The following is a 20141-nucleotide window of genomic DNA, read 5'->3' on the forward strand; positions in this document are numbered from 1 at the left end:
CTATGGGCCCTCCTAGTCTCAGAGGGTGCCTTTCTAGGGGCGGCGGGTCTCTGCCAGGGGCGGCGGCGCCCCCAGGGGCCCAAGGCTACTTGAAAAATCTCTTGAGTTAGTTAAAGGATAAAGATGCCTCCAGAATACTCTCGGGATAAATTAAACGATCCAATATTACTGATAATGATTCATTGATTAATTTACACGCTTAATTATTAACCTGGTGTATAACTTCTTGATTAAAGAGTAGATGGGAAGCAACACGTAGTCTCAAGGTAAGCTAAGTCACCATGGTTGAGGTTCCTAAATGGCTATACTTCATGTAGGAAATTATATTAAACAATAATGACAGCAATAGTAATTATATTATTATTATTAACAATATTAGTATTATTGGTGATACCAATATTAATAGTAGTAGAAGATGTATAAATCCTAATAATAGTAGTAATATTACTAATAGTAGTAGTAGTAGTAGTAGTAGTAGTAGAAGAAGTAATATCGGCAGTAGTAGTAGCAGAAGTAGACTTGTCGGAGTAGTAGTAGTAGCAACAGAAGTAGTAGTAGTAGTAGTATTAGCGCTCAGCAGAACCATTACTGGAATAACTCTTGGGTTCTTCAACATCTGTGTGTGTTGTGAGTCCCTCGTCACTCTCTGCCTGCAACACATAAGACAACAGTGGTGACACGTAGCTGTGACAGTATAAGGAGACAGCTGTATTCTCTGAAACACTTTAGAGTTAAGTGGGATGTAATCCAGTTGTTTATAACTGTTATTGTGTGGAATATTTACAGAGGGTTAAAGAAATTATCAGAACTAATAGCTAAGTGATTCGTAGAAGCATGTATTACTATATCAAAGTATGCAACACAGCTATAATGTTTAACTTGTAGTCACCACAGGTAACACAAACTTAAAATGACTGATTCAGACAAACTGTGAAAATTTTTTAGTATATTATTAAAATATTTAAAATTCTGTTGAATATGCAACACAGGTAATTTAAATTGAAAGTGAAATTAGAATTCGTTACACTGATAATAATTTGTAAGAATTTGTGTATGTGTATATATATATATATATATATATATATATATATATATATATATATATATATATATATATATATATATATATATATATATATATATATATATATATATATATATATATATATATACTTAGAAGTACAGGAAATAGAATAACAAATAAGTGTATTAAAAATATATTAAAAAGTAGAGAAGAAAGTTATATAGCAGCAGAGAATAGAGGATAAAACTAATTGGATCACAAATCTGTTTATAAAGAAAATGGATAGAACAAGAAAGCTGATCAGAAGAAACACTATGTCTAAAGAACTTCACATTCCAGGCACACTAATGATATTTTCCTTAAAAACAAATGTGAAGAGATAGATGATGATAACGGGAGATAAGAGTGTAGGAAAATTAACAACAAAAAGGTCTTAATTGGGGTGGGATTCCAAAAAGTGAACAAAAAAAAATTATTTTTCAGGTAAAGACGTAAAAGATATGTTGACAGAGTATTTAGGAGAACTGTACAAGGATAATGATAACGGGGAGGTAAATAAGGAAACGAAAATTAATACCGAGCTACTAGTTTTAGAAACAGAACTTCATAAAAATATGAAATAAATGGAAAATGTGTTACTATTGTTTTAATAAAAATCGCAGGAAGAGAACAAACGTGTGTCTCCGTGAGATGTATTCATTAAAACATTCCCTTACAGCAGAATTTTTTAATAAGTGAACAGAAATAGCATCAAAAGGTGACCAGAATTTCATTAATTATCTTACGACGAAGACCTTCCCGATGATCTAACCATGCAAGAACACAAACGTAAACATACTTGCATAGAGTTGGAAGCCTCCCCAGCTGGGGGATTCGACCCGGCGTCCTCAGGAGGATGAGTGACCTCGACAGCTACTGAAGCGGCGGCAGCATCCTCCTGCTCTATTTGCGCCTGGAGCTGTTATTAACAAGGTTAAGTATCAAATCAGCTCACCTCATGAATAACCTCCAAATTAGCTGACTATGAAAATAATAATTAATTAGTAAAGGTGTTATTAATATAATACCTGACACTGAGAGCAGGACGAAAGTTCGGAGTACAAGCAACAGTAAAAGAGAAAAAAAAATCACTACAAATCAAAGTATATTAAGGAAGGCATAAATACATCCTCAAGATATCAGGAAGAGATGGCAAGGTATTGATGACATACACAAGAGTTGCTCAAGACTCCTGGAAGACACAAAGACTTGCCAAAGTAACACTAACACTCACCACTTCACATATAAGCTGTGGGTGATAATTCCTCCACAGATGATAAAGGATAAGTTTTTATCTCCACGTATTCTCACTAGTCTTATTATATCCAGGCAAGAAGTTATTTCCACTGGAATTAACGACCCGAAGATTATGTACTATACCTGTTAATATCATCCGTAAAGTTGTTGCTCTCTCTCCCCAGTGAAATCTTTAAGTGTGTTAGGGTTAGTATACAAGAAATAAATTCAACTCTACACTCATGTCTAGAATTAATATCGTGACCAGTGTACTTGAGTGGCAAATGCTTCACCGAATGAAAGGCCCATAAAATCTTACTTCCTGGAAAAAAATATACGGTTGAATGAGTCGTAAAATGCATTAGGATCGTTCGCAAAAATGCTTTTAGAATTAAACAAATTTTAATTATGCGAAAGACTATATATATATAAACGTACATACCTCATTTAAATACGCTCCCTCCTTATAAAATTAAAATAAAATTTGTGTGTTGCGAATACTGAGCAAATCTTATGCCATCAGGTCTGTCCACGACGGTTATACACGCTCAGGAACGTAACGACCCTGGGGCTGACGGCCAGCAAATCCAAATGAAAACAACGACCACATACTCTACCTGGACTGACATTTTCTTATTGTTTCCGTAGATTCATATTCTTCAACTAAGAACAAACAATAACACAATAAATATTCTCTCATGGTAACGGAATTTTCTGGAGTTTATTTCATAGTGGATATTAAACTGTTCTTCAGGCTGCAGCAGGATATACTGTGGATACTCGCATTTATAAACATACCAAAAGACACAACTCACTTCAGCCACCTGTCTGAAGTATTCCTCTTCAGCTTCTTTGATGGGGTCGACTGAGGGCTCAGCGTCCTCCTCGACGTCTACCCCTGGTCCTCCTAATGCACCACCACCTCCTCGACCAGCTCCTATCTTGACCCGATCCCTTAGTCGCTGCTCCTTATGTCTAGCCTCCAGGACGCGCTCTCGTCGAGTCTCTCGTTCAAGGATCTGTAATAATACCACCTCGTCACTTCACTAACCACAGAGTTCAATAAGTGGCTTATTACTCGCCTCCGCCAATCACAAATATTGCTTTCGTTTCTGTGACCATTAATTCATCAATTCTGTTTATACCCACCAATTAAAAGACTAGATTTTTGTGATATCATCTCTCTAGTATATATGTAACTCAAAAAAATATTAATTCCTCTCTAATCTACAATTTAAGACATAGATTTCCTTAATTGGGGGAGAAAAAGACTAAAGGCAATTGTAGTACCCACTGTGCAGTATTCTTCACCACCACACCCGTACTCATCATCACACCCGTACTCATCACCACACCCGTACTCATCACCACACCCGTACTCATCACCACACCCGTAGTCATATATTATACCTTTGGGAACTCACCGCTGTAAAGGCAGCCTTCTCGTGCCTGTCTGATGGCTGCACAAGCCTGGGAGGGACGTGCAGCAGGGACACCGTACCCAGCTGTGACCCTGAGGCCAACAGTCGTCCACCCTCATGCATCACCACCACCTCCAGGCCCTCGTCTACCACCTGTCAGAGTGAGGCAAGCTAGTAACTGGAATATCGGGATTAAGATGTGATAAATACGAGATAATGAGATATCGATCAAAGATAAGAGTGAAGGGTAAGTGTGTGTACAGTAAGAATAGGATACAATAACAATGGTAAAAAATTGGTAAATATCGGTGCTCTTGGATTGGCAGGCATTGGTTAGGCACCTCTCTCTCTCTCTCTCTCTGGCCCGACTACTATTACTACATACGATCAAATAATGTACATTATCTACACAAATATGGGGTTCATATAGTAAGTCCAAACAGTAGACGACATCAATTAAACTAAACTTATTAAAGTAACTAAACCTAAATTAAATTATACTAAAGTAGAAAGTACGTATAGCGACATATATCCTCTTTCTCTATACCTTTCAGCTGCTCTTTCCTCCCCTGAACTTCATAAATGAATCAAGAATATACACACGCATCTGTATTCATTAGAATTTGGAATAACATCTAACTAGAAACTAAATTTCCTGCGTGTTTCCTGTCTACAGTTTGAATTCGTCATTTTCTTTGTGCAGTGAAACCTTGTTAATGGGGGATCGCGAGAATCATCTACTTTTGTTTGGCTTTTGAGAGGAGGTAAAAGCTCATGCACGTATCTGATACTGTACGTCTATCTATCTCACAAGAAAATATTTTAGAGTAGACCTCCATAAACAATTTGGTTTGTCTATGTAGGTAAATAATATAAAATGACTATAGACGTGTTTTATTTATGTTTTATCCCTTATATACAAAAAATATATATAAAAAATTTAGTCTAGATTTTAAAGTAGTCTCGCCTCTAACACCACACACCAGACACAGAAAATTCCTTGTACGAATACCTGTGTCGTTCTTTTCTCATTTCGCGATTTGGGGTATCCACGGTGTTACGGTATTTTTGTTTTTGTTTTTACATTTGCTACCATCAACATCACGTGTCAAATTGATAACCAAAGAGGGGAAGGATTAACTCATCTTTCATTACTAGCCAATCACTACCCCGGAATAATTTGTTAATCAATTTACAACCCTCATCACTGCAGGGAAGCGAGAGGCAAATGGTGGAGAGTAGCTTATCGAAACTCTCCTATCTTCGGCCCCTGCGCTCACGAGACTCGCTTGATAACCTCTATCACCAAGGCAGCCACTTACTTCTTAATGAACTGACCTAGCCGTTCCTGGATCAATACTTTGACAGATTATTAATGAGATTATAGAGCGATATAATGATATAGTCCAGGGACAAATAACCTGATTAGGTGTGATTGTGATCAATAATATCTTGGCGGTTCCATAATGAGTTAATGAAGATTCATGATAACCAGACCACAATAACTGCGCTATGATCATGAAACCAGATTATGATCCAGAATAATTAAACCAAGATCATGATAACAAGACTATGATCATATTACCTAGAACAGGATCCAAGATAACCTGACTGTGTTCCTCACTGTACAGTATAACTTTAATTCAAGATCAATGTAACTTGCTGATGCTGCTACTGGACCTTTAGCTTTGAACGATACCAAGTCAATTATCGGTCTACGAGGGTGTAACTCAAAATTGAAAACAATGTGCCGCCGATTGCAGTTATATTACGATGATAGATTCTGGATATTTGTTAAAGAAAGAGCGAGTACTCCAAGCCTTTGACAAAACACCCCCACGCGGACTTCAAAAGACACTAATGTAGAAATCTATTTAGAAATCACAATGAAAATTATTAAATGGCCTCCTATTGTTATTTTAGCTGTACATACGTGTATAGCTGAAACACACACACACACACATATATGTATACACACATTGTGTGTGTGTGTGTGTGTGTGCGCAAGTAATTCACTGTAGGTGCGCGTGATCCAGGTATATGCTGATAACCACAAGCGCTTTCGTGTAATTCACATCTTCAGGGGTGAGTACAGACTAAGGAGAAATACTTGACAAGGCTAATATATACAGTAGAGGAGAGTGAGATCAAGTCCCTGTAAAACAAATGTTAATCAAGAACTCCCTCAACAATGTAGGCTGCATTTACAAGGTTCCTTGCAAGGAATGTAATATATTCTACTTAGGCCAGACAGGTAATGATCTTGTAACTAGACTTAAACAGCATTTATATATATATATATATATATATATATATATATATATATATATATATATATATATATATATATATATATATATATATATATATATATATATATATATATATATATATATATATATATAGTGTTAGGACAGGCCAGGAATCCAATGCTCTGTTCGTTCATATGAGAAGTAATAAGCATTGCGTTGACTGGGATAATGTCTCCTGCCTGTCTATTTGACGGGCTGCCTGCCTGCCTATTTGCCGAGTTGGCTGGCTATTTGTCGTGCCAGTATATGGGCAGGCAGGGAGGTAGGTAGGTAGCTATTTGGAGGGAGGGAGGGAGGGAGGCAGGTAGATATTTGATAGGTTTGGTAAGTATGTGTAGGTAGGTATTTAGGTATTTGGTCGGTAGGTAGATGGGCAGGTAGGTAGGTATATGGAAAATGCTGCCCACACACACTCACACACTGACCTGACAGGTAGAAGCAGGTTTACTCCAGGATGTGAGGAAGTCCCAGGCGTCTAGTGCACCATCCAATCGTGCCGTGAAGAGTACGGAGGACCGCGACGCGCTCCAACACCCACTGCGCATCTGGGGGAATACAGTTATTTTCTATCCTATTTGTGTCGTTCATATCCTTGGGGCATAAAGAGGATTAGTCTATAGAAGTTCGGATCTTTCTTTTGCCCACTTTTGTGAATTATCCAAATGAGTTGACCTCAAATTTAACCTCATCAGCTTTTACTCTGAAGGTTATGTCTGTGAATTATATTTTGTTTTGCTTTTAGGTTTTAATCTATGGTTTACCCTCATAAAATATACCGTATATGGTTTATTGCCATTGTGGGTTTTTTTTTTTTTTTGCCTTGCATTAAGCTGAATTTGCAGTTTACCTTATAGGGTGTAGCTGTGATTTTTGTTTTTTAATTTACTTGCAATTTCACCTCCTGGATTTACCTATGATATCCTTCCCTATTTTTTCCTATGGTTTATCTCCTTGAAAACAAAGGAAATTTGATTTTATCTTTTGGAATTTACCTTTTGAATTATCAAACTGTGGATTATTTTCCTACTTATGACTTCCTTCCAGAGTTAACATGCCTTTATGACTTCGCTAAACTAGCTTACAAAAATAGCATCAGTTGAGTCGATTTTCCTGGGATGGGTTTAGTAAGAGGGGTTTACCTGGGTGGATTTACTATAGATGGGTTTACTTGGGTTTATCTAGGTGGGTTTACATTGCTGGATTTACCTGTGAGGAGGCGGGTTTAGTCCACAACACAGGTGACTCCTTAAAATCCTCCGCCCACAACTTAATGGTCCAATCACCCACCGTCATGAAGTTCTTGAGGAAGAAAGGGTTTCTCTGGATGGAGTAGATGGGCGCGATGTGGGCGTTGTAGATCATACCTGGACATTGAAGTAGATAATAAGAGAAGTTTGACCATGATTTAGTTCTCATACAACTTACTTTGGAATGTTTTGTGGCTTAACGTGAAATTCAGGTGAGATTTAATCGTCGACATTAATTAATACGACATCTACTGCCACCGTACATTCCTCCGAGTAGCCTGACATGTTTTCCTTTCCCAGTAGTCCGTAACATCGTAGAACAGGCATGGGCAACCCGAGGCCCGGACCATGTGTTTATGCGGCCCGTGGAGTGATTGAGATTCTATTTAATGTGGCCCGTGGTTCAGGTAGAGGCAACCAGTTTATGGTGAGTAAAGCAATATTTATTAAAAGAAAAATCTTCACACATAATTCGTTACAGCTTCATCACCTAAGAGTAAGAAACTACGAAAATATAGCGGTGAAATAAGTATATATAATAAATAATATACAAATTTTAACTAGTGCGAGCTTATGGGCCAAGTTCGGCGCGTTTTGTTTGATGGATTAGCGTCTATGTGGCAGTGGGTCAATGGGGAATTCACTAAGGTTAGGTTTGTCCAAGTGGGGCACGGTCGGTGGTCACACTGGTTTTAACTAATTAAGAAATTTCAGAATAACACAAAAGCACTGAAATCACATACTTGGCGAGTAATTAGCGTTTAAATAATGTCATTAAAATATTTCAAGCGTCATTACGACCACTAATTATCCCGTAATCGAATCGTGGACCATAGATTCGGAATTAGCATGCCCAGGAGTACCTATACGGGGATTTTAAACGAAATCTAATTTTTGGCCAAAATATACCTTTCTCTTAGAATTAGAATTTAAAGGGTTATCTAATTACGTACTTCCAAGCATCATTACAGCCACTAATTACCGTGCAATCGAATCGTGGACCACAGGTAGACGTGAAGATAAACAATTTCACTGTCTGTGCTAATGCAATATTAACATTATTTTGGGATAAGTAGGCCCGCATAAAAATACCTACTTCGTAATGCGGCCCATGACTGAGGAAAGGTTGCCTATGCCTGATCTAGAGTGCTGGTCGATGTACACTGTCTAAAACCTTCTCACCTATCTAGATACAAATAATCTTATCTGTAACATCCGTCTACCCACTGATATTTATATCTGCACCTTCTACTAACTAACATGTTTTCTGATAGCATCTGCCTGTCTACGAATTCTCTTAGCAGCACCTTCAGTGTACTTATACAGGGTGATTAAGCAAAGAGTACATTAAATTGGAGGGTGAAATCGTTGGATAATTCTAAACCACAATGTGTCTGTGGTAAAATATCAGATTCTCCATAGTTTCCATGTTACAATACATTTAAGATATTGTATTAATGAGAGTGAATTTAAAGTGAAACTCCCATAGGTTTTTTAGATCATTTATTCACAGACCTCCACTTTGATTGTCTGGCGCGTTCCAGAATGCCTGGACTATGTTTAATTTGCTTGCACCTGTCACGAAGACGTGGGCATATGCAGAACCTGACATTTTACCATAGAGACATTGTGGTTTAGAATTATCCAAGGATTTCATCCTCCAATTTAATGTACTCTTTGTTGAATCACCCTTATATACTCTATCAGAATCAGCCGTCCAGTCAAAGAGCATCTTTCAGCACCACCTGTCTATTGTCTTATATACCTTTTACATCTGTCCTTCACACCATCTGTCTACCGCCTGATTCAATATAACCTTGAACCATTTTCCTTCCACATTTTCCTTCGAACCAACTTTCCGTTTGACCATATACAATTTTTAAGCATAATCTTTCATGCCATCTATTTACCCTTTATATACTTCGTGACCCCGTCCTTTCAGCTGTCCTATCACATTATGTTTTGTTGTCTGACCAAAAGGAACTCACTGATCCTATCAGGGGGACTTCTGGCTCTCCTGTTGCAGGCCACCACTTGGCCCTGTTCCGTGGCTACCATAAGCTTTGTGGGCATAGTGGCCTCGTACTCCAGACAGGTGGCACTCAAGGCCCGCCCGTGGTTAGGAGGGTCTTCTCTCAAGGGGTCGAGAACCAGGCTGTCCGTGGGCTGAGAGAGCTTGCGGGTGTCCCACCACAAGACCTGAGGAGGATGTCGTTATGACTCAGTTATACTGTAGATGGATGGTGGGAAAGAAAGAGAAAACAAGAAAGTAGAACAGGTTAGAGAGTAAAAAACAATGGACGCATCAGCGGTTAACTTGATCGTCATTATTCATCAATTTCCTACCGTTCTAAGTATGTTTATTCCTCACTATCACCTGACTGACTTGTAATAACCTATAGTAATCTTAAACAAGTCGAACAAAAGTGCAGGTGCTAACGAGCCGAGTCGTTAACGAGAATCCCAATCATTCTTGGTCACTTGGTAAGGCTATTGTTTACCTAAGAAAAATTTCATTTGTGCATCATTAATCGAGATCTGTTCATTACCAAAATTCTGGGTTGTGGACAGGTAATAAATCAATAATTATTAACAAATCTTTGCATAGATCAGTCTCCATTGTTCATACGATGGATGAAATTCCAATAACAATGTAATTTTAAGAACAGAAGTACCCTTAAACTAGCGAATTTTATATATTTGTTTACAGAGCAATCGTTACGTGACTGTACTTGTAGTCTACCGAACTGATGGAAATTCAAAATAACTATTTCCATATTTCTGCTGAGATAATTTTTTTCAAACAGGAAAAAATAATCAGTGAAGCCTATCGTAAATTTCCTCGTTTAATCTAGTTGTATTTGGTGATAGGACTCACCTGGCCGTCAGTGGAGACAGAGAAGAGCTCAGTGCGGGTCTTGTGGGCCATCCAGGTGAGGGCTGTTACCATCTGGGTGTGGCTCACCTCAAGCCCCGTCGACTCTACCGGCCTCGACCCCTGCCGCACATCCCACCACGCCACCTGCCCGTTGCTCACACCTGTTGGGGGCAAAATACATGTGTAGTGCAGGTCTGGTGGTGGTGTAGAATCTGCATAGTGTACTGCATATGCAGGCTCTATACATCCCTATATACATGTAATGCAGGTGTAGAACCAGAGTGGTATACCTGTAAGATAGGACATGTGTGGTACTGTACACTGTACAGTGTCACATGAGTTTAATGTAAGTTCTTTCCTCACACCTGTGGGAGAGGAGACCTACGTAGAGCAGGTGTGGTGCAGGTGTAATCTCTGACTTTTAACCTATCTGTTCTTGAGGGCTGTGTAACAGGGAGCGAGCATCAAAATTGTGCGAGTTATGCAAAGAACAAATTTAGGTCTGGGTGCAGAGGCAGATCTATATCAGGAATTTGGAAAAGTAGAGACAGAAAAAGACAAATATCAAGACGCAAAGAGAACATATTAGACGCTGGAAAAGAAGATAAGTAAACAGGTAAAAAAGATGATAATCAAAGAAGCAGAAAGTTAAATCGGTAAACTGCTAAACAAAACACAAACACAGACAAAGAAAACATTACCAAATAATATAACTGACTTTGGAGATGCCGGTCAAAAGTGTATTTTCTCTCTCTCTCTCTCTCTCTCTCTCTCTCTCTCTCTCTCTCTCTCTCTCTCTGCATGTCCTCCAACAACACAACAGGAGTAGGTACGAAGTAAATGAAAATACCAGTCTCAGTTTCGCCCCTTGTCTCTCAGCGCCCTCGTCTCCTTAGATTATGTTGTTTTTTCTTTCACGACTCACAGTTTACGAGAACAAGAAGTAACGTTGTCGGGTGTATATTATTTGGTGACGTGATTCAATCTTCGTCTCTCTACACATAATGGGAGTGAGAGATGTCTCGTCTTGATAAGGATGATAGTCGTCTGTCCGTATTCTTAAAGCCTCTATATCTTATGGACTTTCATAACTTAAAAGCAAATTCACAACATTATTTCAAATTAATTTCAATTTTGGTTTTGAATCAATTCAGGAAATTTCTGTGTAACTGAGCTTCGACACTTTAAAATAAAAATGAATGCTACCATTATACTTATATAATTCGTGATATCAAATGTCAAAATCCATTATTATCAGAAACATAAGTTGTCCCGACAGAGACTCATTTTACAAAACAGGTTAGGAATGTGATAGCCAGCCGATACTCAAATTATTTAGTAATTTATCTTTTACTGATATTCAAACACCGTGGTGACAGATAAGCCGACTGGTTCATGTGGGATACGGATGCCTCTTTCTTCAATACAACAAATAAGCGGGGCAGTGGTTGGTAGGCGCCTGGGCGAGTCCACATGCCAGTGGGCCTATGTGCCATCCCTCTGGGAGCCACTGCTACTCCGAGATCCCCTGCTGGACTAGTCTGGGCCCACAAGACATCCAGTTACCGTGTGTTGTCACGAGGAGGCACAGCAGGAGTCTTGATGGTGAAGTTGCTTCCCTGTTCGACACGAGGGCTAGCCAGCGGCAGTAGCTGAAAGCGAGAGGGAGCAAGTAGTGCTTGCACCTTAATACTAACATAATACTGCCACACGCACACACACACACACACACACACCTGCAGCTATTACGTTGTTGTCCTTTATGTTGTACTGCAGACACTGGATCCACGCTGGTCCCACTAACTCCAGCTCGGGGTGACTGCTCGTGTCTGTCCAACAAGATAATTGATTTGCTGTCACTTAATAAATTATGTCTACCAGTTTAGTATCCGATAGAAATTAATTATCTGATAGAATGTTAGATTATTTGATAGGCAAGGTGATTGATGAGCTGCTAGTTTGGCTATTGATAGATATGTCAGTTGGTTATCCAGTAGTTTGTTATTTGCTGGATTACAAATTATATATCAGTCTAGAGATGCCCGGATAAGCATTAGGCAGATCAAGATGTTGCTTACAATTAGCCCTGAGTACATGCAGTAACACCACTAGCCCGGAGTACATGTAGTAACACCACTATCCCTGAGTACATGTAATAACACTACTAGCCTTGAGTACAAGTAGTAACACCACTATCCCTGAATACATGTAATAACACTACTAGCCTTGAGTACAAGTAGTAACACCACTATCCCTGAGTACATGTAGTAACACCACTAGCCCTGATTACAATATTGCCCATTAAGGGGATGAAAGTCTAGATAAACAAACGTGACGTCATCACCCCGAAGATACATTATATGGGAGCAGAAATAACGAAGGGAAAATATTTTTAGTTCTCAGAAAACGAACACGTAGGTAGTAGAAACTTCTTGATGGCAAGTACATTGATATCTGTTTGTTTTTTATGCCATTCGAGGACGTGTTCTAGGTTTAATAATTCTTCGGCAACAAAAATAACCTTTCCCTCTCTGTACATCTACAGTATATCGTTATTTAATTATCTTTTATTTTCTTACTCTGCCTCTCTTCTGCCTTTATTTATTTACTCGTTTACTCTGAAGATAATGAATGGCCTTACTTATATCCCAAACGTAAGATTCTTTGGGTATTCCTTCTTTCAGTCCCATAAACTTGGAGGAGGAATAAGAAGCAGCTATCTTGTGTCCTCCCTCAGGGGCGAAGCTGAGAGACGTGACCATACGCTGGCCAGCGTGAGGATCCCTGATCACGTTCACTGTTTTAATTGGTTCAGGTTCCTCTACCATCGGGCTCTCTTCGTTTTCAAAATACATTTCATAGATGTCGATTGCGTTGTTTTGCCTGATACAGTGTTCGATTTTCTGAAATCACAAGTCATGCTTAGGAATTAACGTTATCTGGATGAAACAATAGATTAATGCCACATATATAAGTATCATAAGATGAATAGATATAACAAGATGATAATGCAAAAATGTTAATGACTTTATTTAAAGAGAAAGAAGGAAATATGGTTCCCATAGTCATACTGTACAGGTAAAATAATTCTTACTTATAGAAGAAGGATTTTCATAGTCACAGCCTTCTTACCTTAGCACATTCTACAGAAACATTTTGTTTGAGAATCAGTGAATCACAATGAAAATTTTTTTATCTAATAACAGTTCTCATATTTTGTTAGCATTCCAATTCATTGGGACAGGTGTAATTCAGGGAAATTGTAACTATAGGCCTATACAATGGTCTCCTGAAAATGAGACTTTCATTATTTAGCTTGTAGTCCTGTGGTTGAGTGAATATTGCGCTCGCCTCCTACCCTAAGGTCAACCAGGCCGGGAAAAATGGCTGTAAAGCCTTTATTGCTGAAGCCCCCCTTCCCAAACCCATCAATAATTCGACCTGTGAAGAGAAATCTAATTTCACAATTGAATAGAAAGTGATCGATTGTTTCTTTGTGAACCAAATAGCATGCATAAATGATGGTTCCTAATCATTTTGTCCAGAGCAAGGGTTGACAGTTGGTTTTGATTCATCATAACTTTAAAAGAAATTTAGCTACAATGTATAGTACCTCACAAAACTGTGGACTAACACCACCAGAGGGCCAAATTCAAATAAGCCTTCACAAATTTGAGTGAAATACGTAAACTGCCATAACTTTTGATCCATTGCAGATAGAAACACGTTCTTGGTGTTTAAGTTTATTATCTTTCACATAATAGTTACGATGGAATATGAATTTAGACATTCCAAGGTAAACGGCATCGACAAAATTCAAGATGGCTGTCCAAAATATAAAGTGAAACATAAAAATCTCTACATCTTGTGTTAAAATATAGAAATGCATTCTGTATTTTTATTTAGATTGCATTTGACATGATATATGTGACACAAGACCAAGTTCATGCTCACGTCCAAGATGGTTTCCTAAAAAATATGAATAAAAAGGCAATATTTACAGTCTCAATTTCCTCCGGTACTGATCTCACTGAAAGAAATTAAATTATCACCTAGTTTGTCTATTTAAATCATGGTCATCAATACATAAAGTAAAAATAATCCAAAGCACGTAATAGGAGATTCATATTACGAATCCCAGTCCAATTAAGATTCGCTACTTGACAATAATACTGGGTTTAATTCATCAAATTCACTTGAGTCACTGCTTGATATTTTGTGTGGTCTCATTGTCACTGGTGACCCTGGTTTTATGTACTGTACCTTAATGGACAGCACTTCCCAAATCAAAGATGGAATTTTTTCCGTGACCATAAAAACCTTACAACCTGTAAGGGGGTAAAGGTATCTGCTGTCATCTGTGCACTGCGAGCAACTCCTGAAGAATTTATGCTTGCCTCGATCGCTAATCTTGGATATCCATGTTATTGACCTTAAAATGTCTCATTTCATATTTCATCGTAAATATTATGTGAAAAACAGTCAGAATAGCCACCAAAACGTGTGTCTATATGCACTGGATCAAATGGTGTCAACCATTTTAAATTTGACCCTCTGAAAAAATGGTCACGAGACCATTTATGATCCAACTAAAATGCCTATAAGAGCCACTTATACATTCACTTGCCATAAATAAATTTAATTCATTCAATAACTAAGAAAAGGACCAGATAGTTCACAATGTGGCTCACCGCTCCGAGCTGTAGCATAGCGTGGATGTAGTAGTCATCCTTCTCGATCTTTTTCTTGTAACGGATCTTCTGGTCGTCCTCCGTCAGCGACACGTCCTTAGGCCAGCCTCCTTCCGTGTGGTTCATCCCAGCGCACGCGAAGTCAATGGTCTCTGTGTTCACCTGATAGGAAGATGCACAAGGGTAGTAGTTAGCTGCAGCTGAAATATAAGAACACCTGCTGAAACTGTAAGCCTAATGGCTTCCGAATATTTTGCCCGAAATATACTTTTCTCTCGGAATTAGAACTTAGGGGTTTTAACAAATTAAACACGCTTGCAACACATCTGCAACACGTCTACAGTACGCCTGCAATACGCTTGCAAAACATCTACAACACGACTACAACATGCCTGCAACACGTCTGCAACATGCCTGCAACACACCTACTACACCTCTGCAACAAGTCTGCTTCCTAAACACCTGCAACACGCCGGCAACATCTTTAACACCCCTGCAACACATCTACAGTACGCCTGCAACACGCCGGCAACATCTTTAAAACCCCTGCAACAAGTCTACAGTACGCCTGCAACAAGTCTACAGTACGCCTGCAACAAGTCTGCAACACTCAAACACCAAATCGCACCTTGAAACCCCATAGTTGGCGAGTAATTAGCATTTTAAAAATGTCATTAAAATCTTCCAAGCTTTACTACGACTACTAATTACTCTGCAATCGAATCGTGGTCCATAGACTCGGAATCATATTGCTCAGGAGTACCCAAATAATCTATACTAACTCCCTGATACATGGTACGTGACACTACTGACGCATGTTTACCGGGAACACACATAGTACATACACCATCAACAACTACCAGGAATACACACAAAAAAAAACCCATCAACAACTACCAGGAAGACATACAAAGAATCACTCGGGATAACGATGAGACTATTTTCTCATACTCAACACGTGTAACCTAAGATGCAAAATTAACGTCTCAAAACAACCTTCAGAGAACAGCTAACTTTAATAACAAGCAAGAGAATGGCAAAGGAGTTGATTAAGAAAGAGATTTGCAGAGAGACAAAGGGAGGGACGATTCTTATCAATTCATCTTTACATAGAGCATTGGTAATACCCCTCCCCCCCCCCCAGAGGTTCATCATTACCACTAATTGTGTACCAGATTTTATCCCATGTCTCCTTAGCCCTTTCACTTCTTCATATGCCCTCGCAGGTATTGGAAATAATGAGCACTGCTGCACCTTTGGGTGTTTTTATCTGTAATTATCTACCATTTTTATACCTTTAAGCTTCATTCGGCTATCCGTTCGTTTATCCAGTCCTCGGTACGGTTAGTTCATTATTCGGCCTGTTCATCAATCTCTCACTCTGTTTTCGGTCCACTAAGTTTCTCTATCCACCCTATTTGACTTTCCTTTCTAATTTCTCACTTTCCATCTATTCCTGCCTCCTTTCTGCCTCCTCTCACATTACCAATTCTCTCATAATCCCTCCCTCTCTCTTTGCTCTTCTTACACACTCCTCCCTCTTTTCTTCTTTTATACACCCTTCCCTCTCCCCATTCCTCCCTACTTGCCTCCCCAACCTACCTACCTACCTACCTACCTACCTGCCTCACTTTCTTGCCTCCATACTTCACTCCCTACCTACCAACCTACCTCCCTACCTACCTCCCTACTTACCTCACCTCCCTACCTTCCTCCCTCCCTACCTGCCTCACCTCCCTCCCTACCTGCCTCACCTCCCTACCTGACTGCCTCACCTCGTGCTGCGACATCTTAGGTACGGACTGTATAGCGACATCTTGAGTCTCCATAGGAACGAACTGTTGCAGGAGGCTGGGGTCAGGGTGGATGGAGAGCAGTAGCTGGGCTGGCACCTTGTGGAACCTGGCACTCCTACCCTGGTGGAGATATTGAGATAGGGATAAAGAGGAGGAAAAGGAAAGAGAGAATGGTATGAGAGTAAGGCAGAAAGAAAATAAAGTTAGAGCGAGAGATAGACAGAAAGACAGTGAAGTAGATCTTGTGAGATTTTTTTCTCCCTTGCCTTATGGGAGAGACATTGGCAGTAATTGTGTAAGATGAACAATGAAGATAATGATAGAATATGGATAACGTAAGAAATTAATAATAAGGGGTAAGTGATAACAACAGAAATTATCTAAAAAAAAGTATAACTAAAAAATAAGATAATAAAAATAAACCGAAGATCACAGAGAATCAGTTCATAGTAAATTACATTATCAACTTAAAATTAATCTTTGGTTATTTTTTGTCTGTGTTTTTTGTCATTAATGAAAGAAACGTGAGAATAAATCTGAAATACATTACCTTTAATTCAGATTCTTTCTTCCTCAGCACGACCGACATCTTGCCTGCACTAGTGACTCCACAAACATGAACTAGACCCCGTATTAGTGGTCGACGGTCGTCATCACTCCTGAAGCAGAGATAAAACCAAAATAGATTTCATTCATAGACCAACTAAAGAAACCCAATACTTATTGAATGGAATTATGATACAGTAGGTTGACTCATCATAGTCGAGGGCTTAAATTGTTATACTCAAAGTTTATTTAGAGGGTAAAGTTTCTTTTATTCCGAGCTGGTGACAACGGCTGGGTCAAAATAGGTCACGGCCGATAATGCAAATGAAAGAACACGACAAAAAAAAAAGACTTCACTTTCTCTGACTTTAAACACTGGGGATAAAGAGGTATATCACTTACCTATCAATACCATTAACTTCTGTCTGTTTGGGGAGACATTTCTTATACATGTTCACATCAAACAAATTCTAAAGAAAATTGTTTTTGACTTGTCTTTTATTAAACTTTCAGGAGGACGAGATATTAAACCAAGGAGGTCAAAGGTCAAGACAACAACAGTTAAGGGTCATTTGTTTGTACTATCAGGTGGCCCCAAACACTACAGCTTTTTTTTTGGGGGGGGGAACTTTATATTATACTATTTTACTCCAACTAGTGCAGAGTAAGCGCTGTAATCTCGTAATCTCAGTTAACACTTATCTATCCTTGGTGCTGTGCTCTTAATAGACAAAAGTAGTATAAGTCATAAATATATCCCAGTTCTTCTCTTCATCTATCCCAACAACTCTTTCTATCCCTCTTCCTTTTTTCCCCTTTTCCATGATCTATCAGTCTTTCCCTCTTCCATTTTCCTACCGTTATATGTGCCCATGCATAAATGAATTAAATCAAAAAAATTATATTAAATATTCGATACATAACTGCTGTGGATTTTTAATATACCAAACACAATCTATTTTTAATTCATATAACACTCCTAAATTCGTAACAACCCAGATCCTACATCAACACCTTTCGTGAAAGACTGTTACTTACACTTAGTACAATCTCAACTAAAGCGCAGGGTGTATACGATTTCTTGGCCCAGAGCACTTCGGCAAGTGTTGATAGTATTGGCGTCCTCATCACCATGACAACGGACCCACGTTCGGAATGCTCTACCGACTACGACTTCAGCTTTATTGTTTATTTTCTTATTTAGTCTATTAGTACACACCTTGATTTTGGTAAACGTGTCCATTATTTCCTATCATATGTATTTTTGTCAATATCAATGCAAAATTTACATTTAACCGCAAAGCGCTAGTTAAAATAATTAAATATATTTCAAAATTGAAAATACCGTAACATTTGTAACACTGACATATCTCTTATGCAATACCTTGACTTAAATATCAATACTAAATGGACTCTGTAAAGTATACAGTATGTCTGCTTAACACGTCTTCTATACTTCATGTGTATGATCTACAAAAATATATTTTCATCAACACACAAAAGGAAGAAAGCCTCCTCTTGTGTATGACCCTAATTTTCACAACAGTAAAGTACAGTACGTCGTTATTTGGACCACAAGTTTAGTGCCAAAAATAAATCAAGGTGTGTGTGTGTGTGTGTGGGTATGTGTGTGTGTGTGTGTGTGCGTGTGCGTGTGCGTGTGCGTGTGTGTGTGTGCGTGTGTGCGCGCTAGTACTAACTCTCTTTACAATTTTCTTGGCTGCCTTCCATACTCGTGCCAGTGCCAATTTTGCCGGTGGGGTGGACATCGATTACCGGATGAAGGGTCTTTTCAACATAAGACGACTCCAGGCAGCTTCTATTACTGAACTTCAGTATGCAGACAACCTCACTCTTGATACTCACACTGAACGCGACCTGCAGGAGATCCTGAACACCTACGCAGATGCGTATGCACACTTCAGCCTTCAGGTGAATGTACGTAAGACTCATTCTCTTTCAACCTGCCGCAGGTTCAGACACCACACCACCATCTATCCGGCTTAATAGTACTACCCTCTTTAATGTTGTCCACTTTCGGTATCTCGGCTCCCACCTGTCCACCACCGCGGACATCGATGAAGAGATTCAGCATCGGATAAGATGTATATCCCAAGCCTTTGGCAGACTCCGAAACCGTGTCTTCAGCTGTAGGGAGCTGAAATTATCTGCAAAGTTACACGTGGTCCTCCCCACCCTGCTATATGGCAGTGAGACATGGGTTACATACAGGCACTTTCAAGGCACTTGAAAACTTTCACCAACGTAGTCTACGTTCCATCCTCCGAGTTAGCTGGAAAGACAAGAGAACAAATGCCAGTATTCATGCTGACACCAACTGTAGGAGCATCGAGGCTACCATTATCCATGAATACCTGCGCTGGACTGGCCATGTTGCCTGCATGGACGACAGTAGACTGCCAAAGCAGCTACTTTACAGTCACCTAACGAATAGTAAACGTAACGCCGGCGGGCAACTGAAAAGGTGTAAGGATAGTCTTAAGACAAACCTGAAAAAGTGCCAAATCGACCCCCTCACCTGGGAGACGATTACTCCACATCGTAACGCTTGGAGGATCACCACAAGAGGTGTCAAGACTTTAGAGTTTGCCCGACTACAAACCGAGGCAGACAAGCGCCAACGCCGGAAAGACGCAGCCACCGCCCCTCCCGCACTCGATGTAGTCCTCCACATGTGCAACATCTGTGAACAACTCTGCCGGTCCCGTATGGGCTTCTTTAGTCACCTCAAAACTCACCAACCTAGGTGACATTCCTATTAACTCATATCATTGTATCATAGCTGGATGATCGTCATACTCACTTCCGAGTGACAGCAAAGTAGTAGTAGTTGTGTGTGTAGTTGTGTGTGTGTGTGTGTGTGTGTGTGTGTGTGTGTGTGTGTGTGTGTGTGTGTGTGTGTGTGCCCTCGTTTGTTATATTCCGTGTTA

General features: G+C 39.3%; 1 protein-coding gene across 1 annotated transcript; it reads right to left on the reverse strand.

The window, feature by feature from the left end:
• Nucleotides 1–485: 485 nt before the first annotated feature.
• Nucleotides 486–18316, reverse strand: LOC121874828 (dynein axonemal intermediate chain 2-like). Its single transcript, XM_042379113.1, has 14 exons — nt 18229–18316; nt 17195–17303; nt 16624–16764; nt 14849–15010; nt 12799–13060; nt 11894–11986; nt 10158–10318; nt 9268–9478; nt 7239–7396; nt 6458–6577; nt 3724–3873; nt 3115–3318; nt 1863–1982; nt 486–650 (listed from the first exon to the last, which is right to left on the reverse strand). The coding sequence occupies exons 2-14, from the start codon at nt 17231–17233 to the stop codon at nt 567–569; spliced, it is 1905 nt and encodes a 634-aa protein (XP_042235047.1). The 5' UTR covers nt 17234–17303; nt 18229–18316; the 3' UTR covers nt 486–566.
• Nucleotides 18317–20141: the final 1825 nt, after the last annotated feature.

The sequence above is a fragment of the Homarus americanus genome, unplaced genomic scaffold, assembly GCF_018991925.1.
Source record: "Homarus americanus isolate GMGI-L3 unplaced genomic scaffold, GMGI_Hamer_2.0 scaffold56009, whole genome shotgun sequence".
NCBI lineage: Eukaryota > Metazoa > Arthropoda > Malacostraca > Decapoda > Nephropidae > Homarus > Homarus americanus.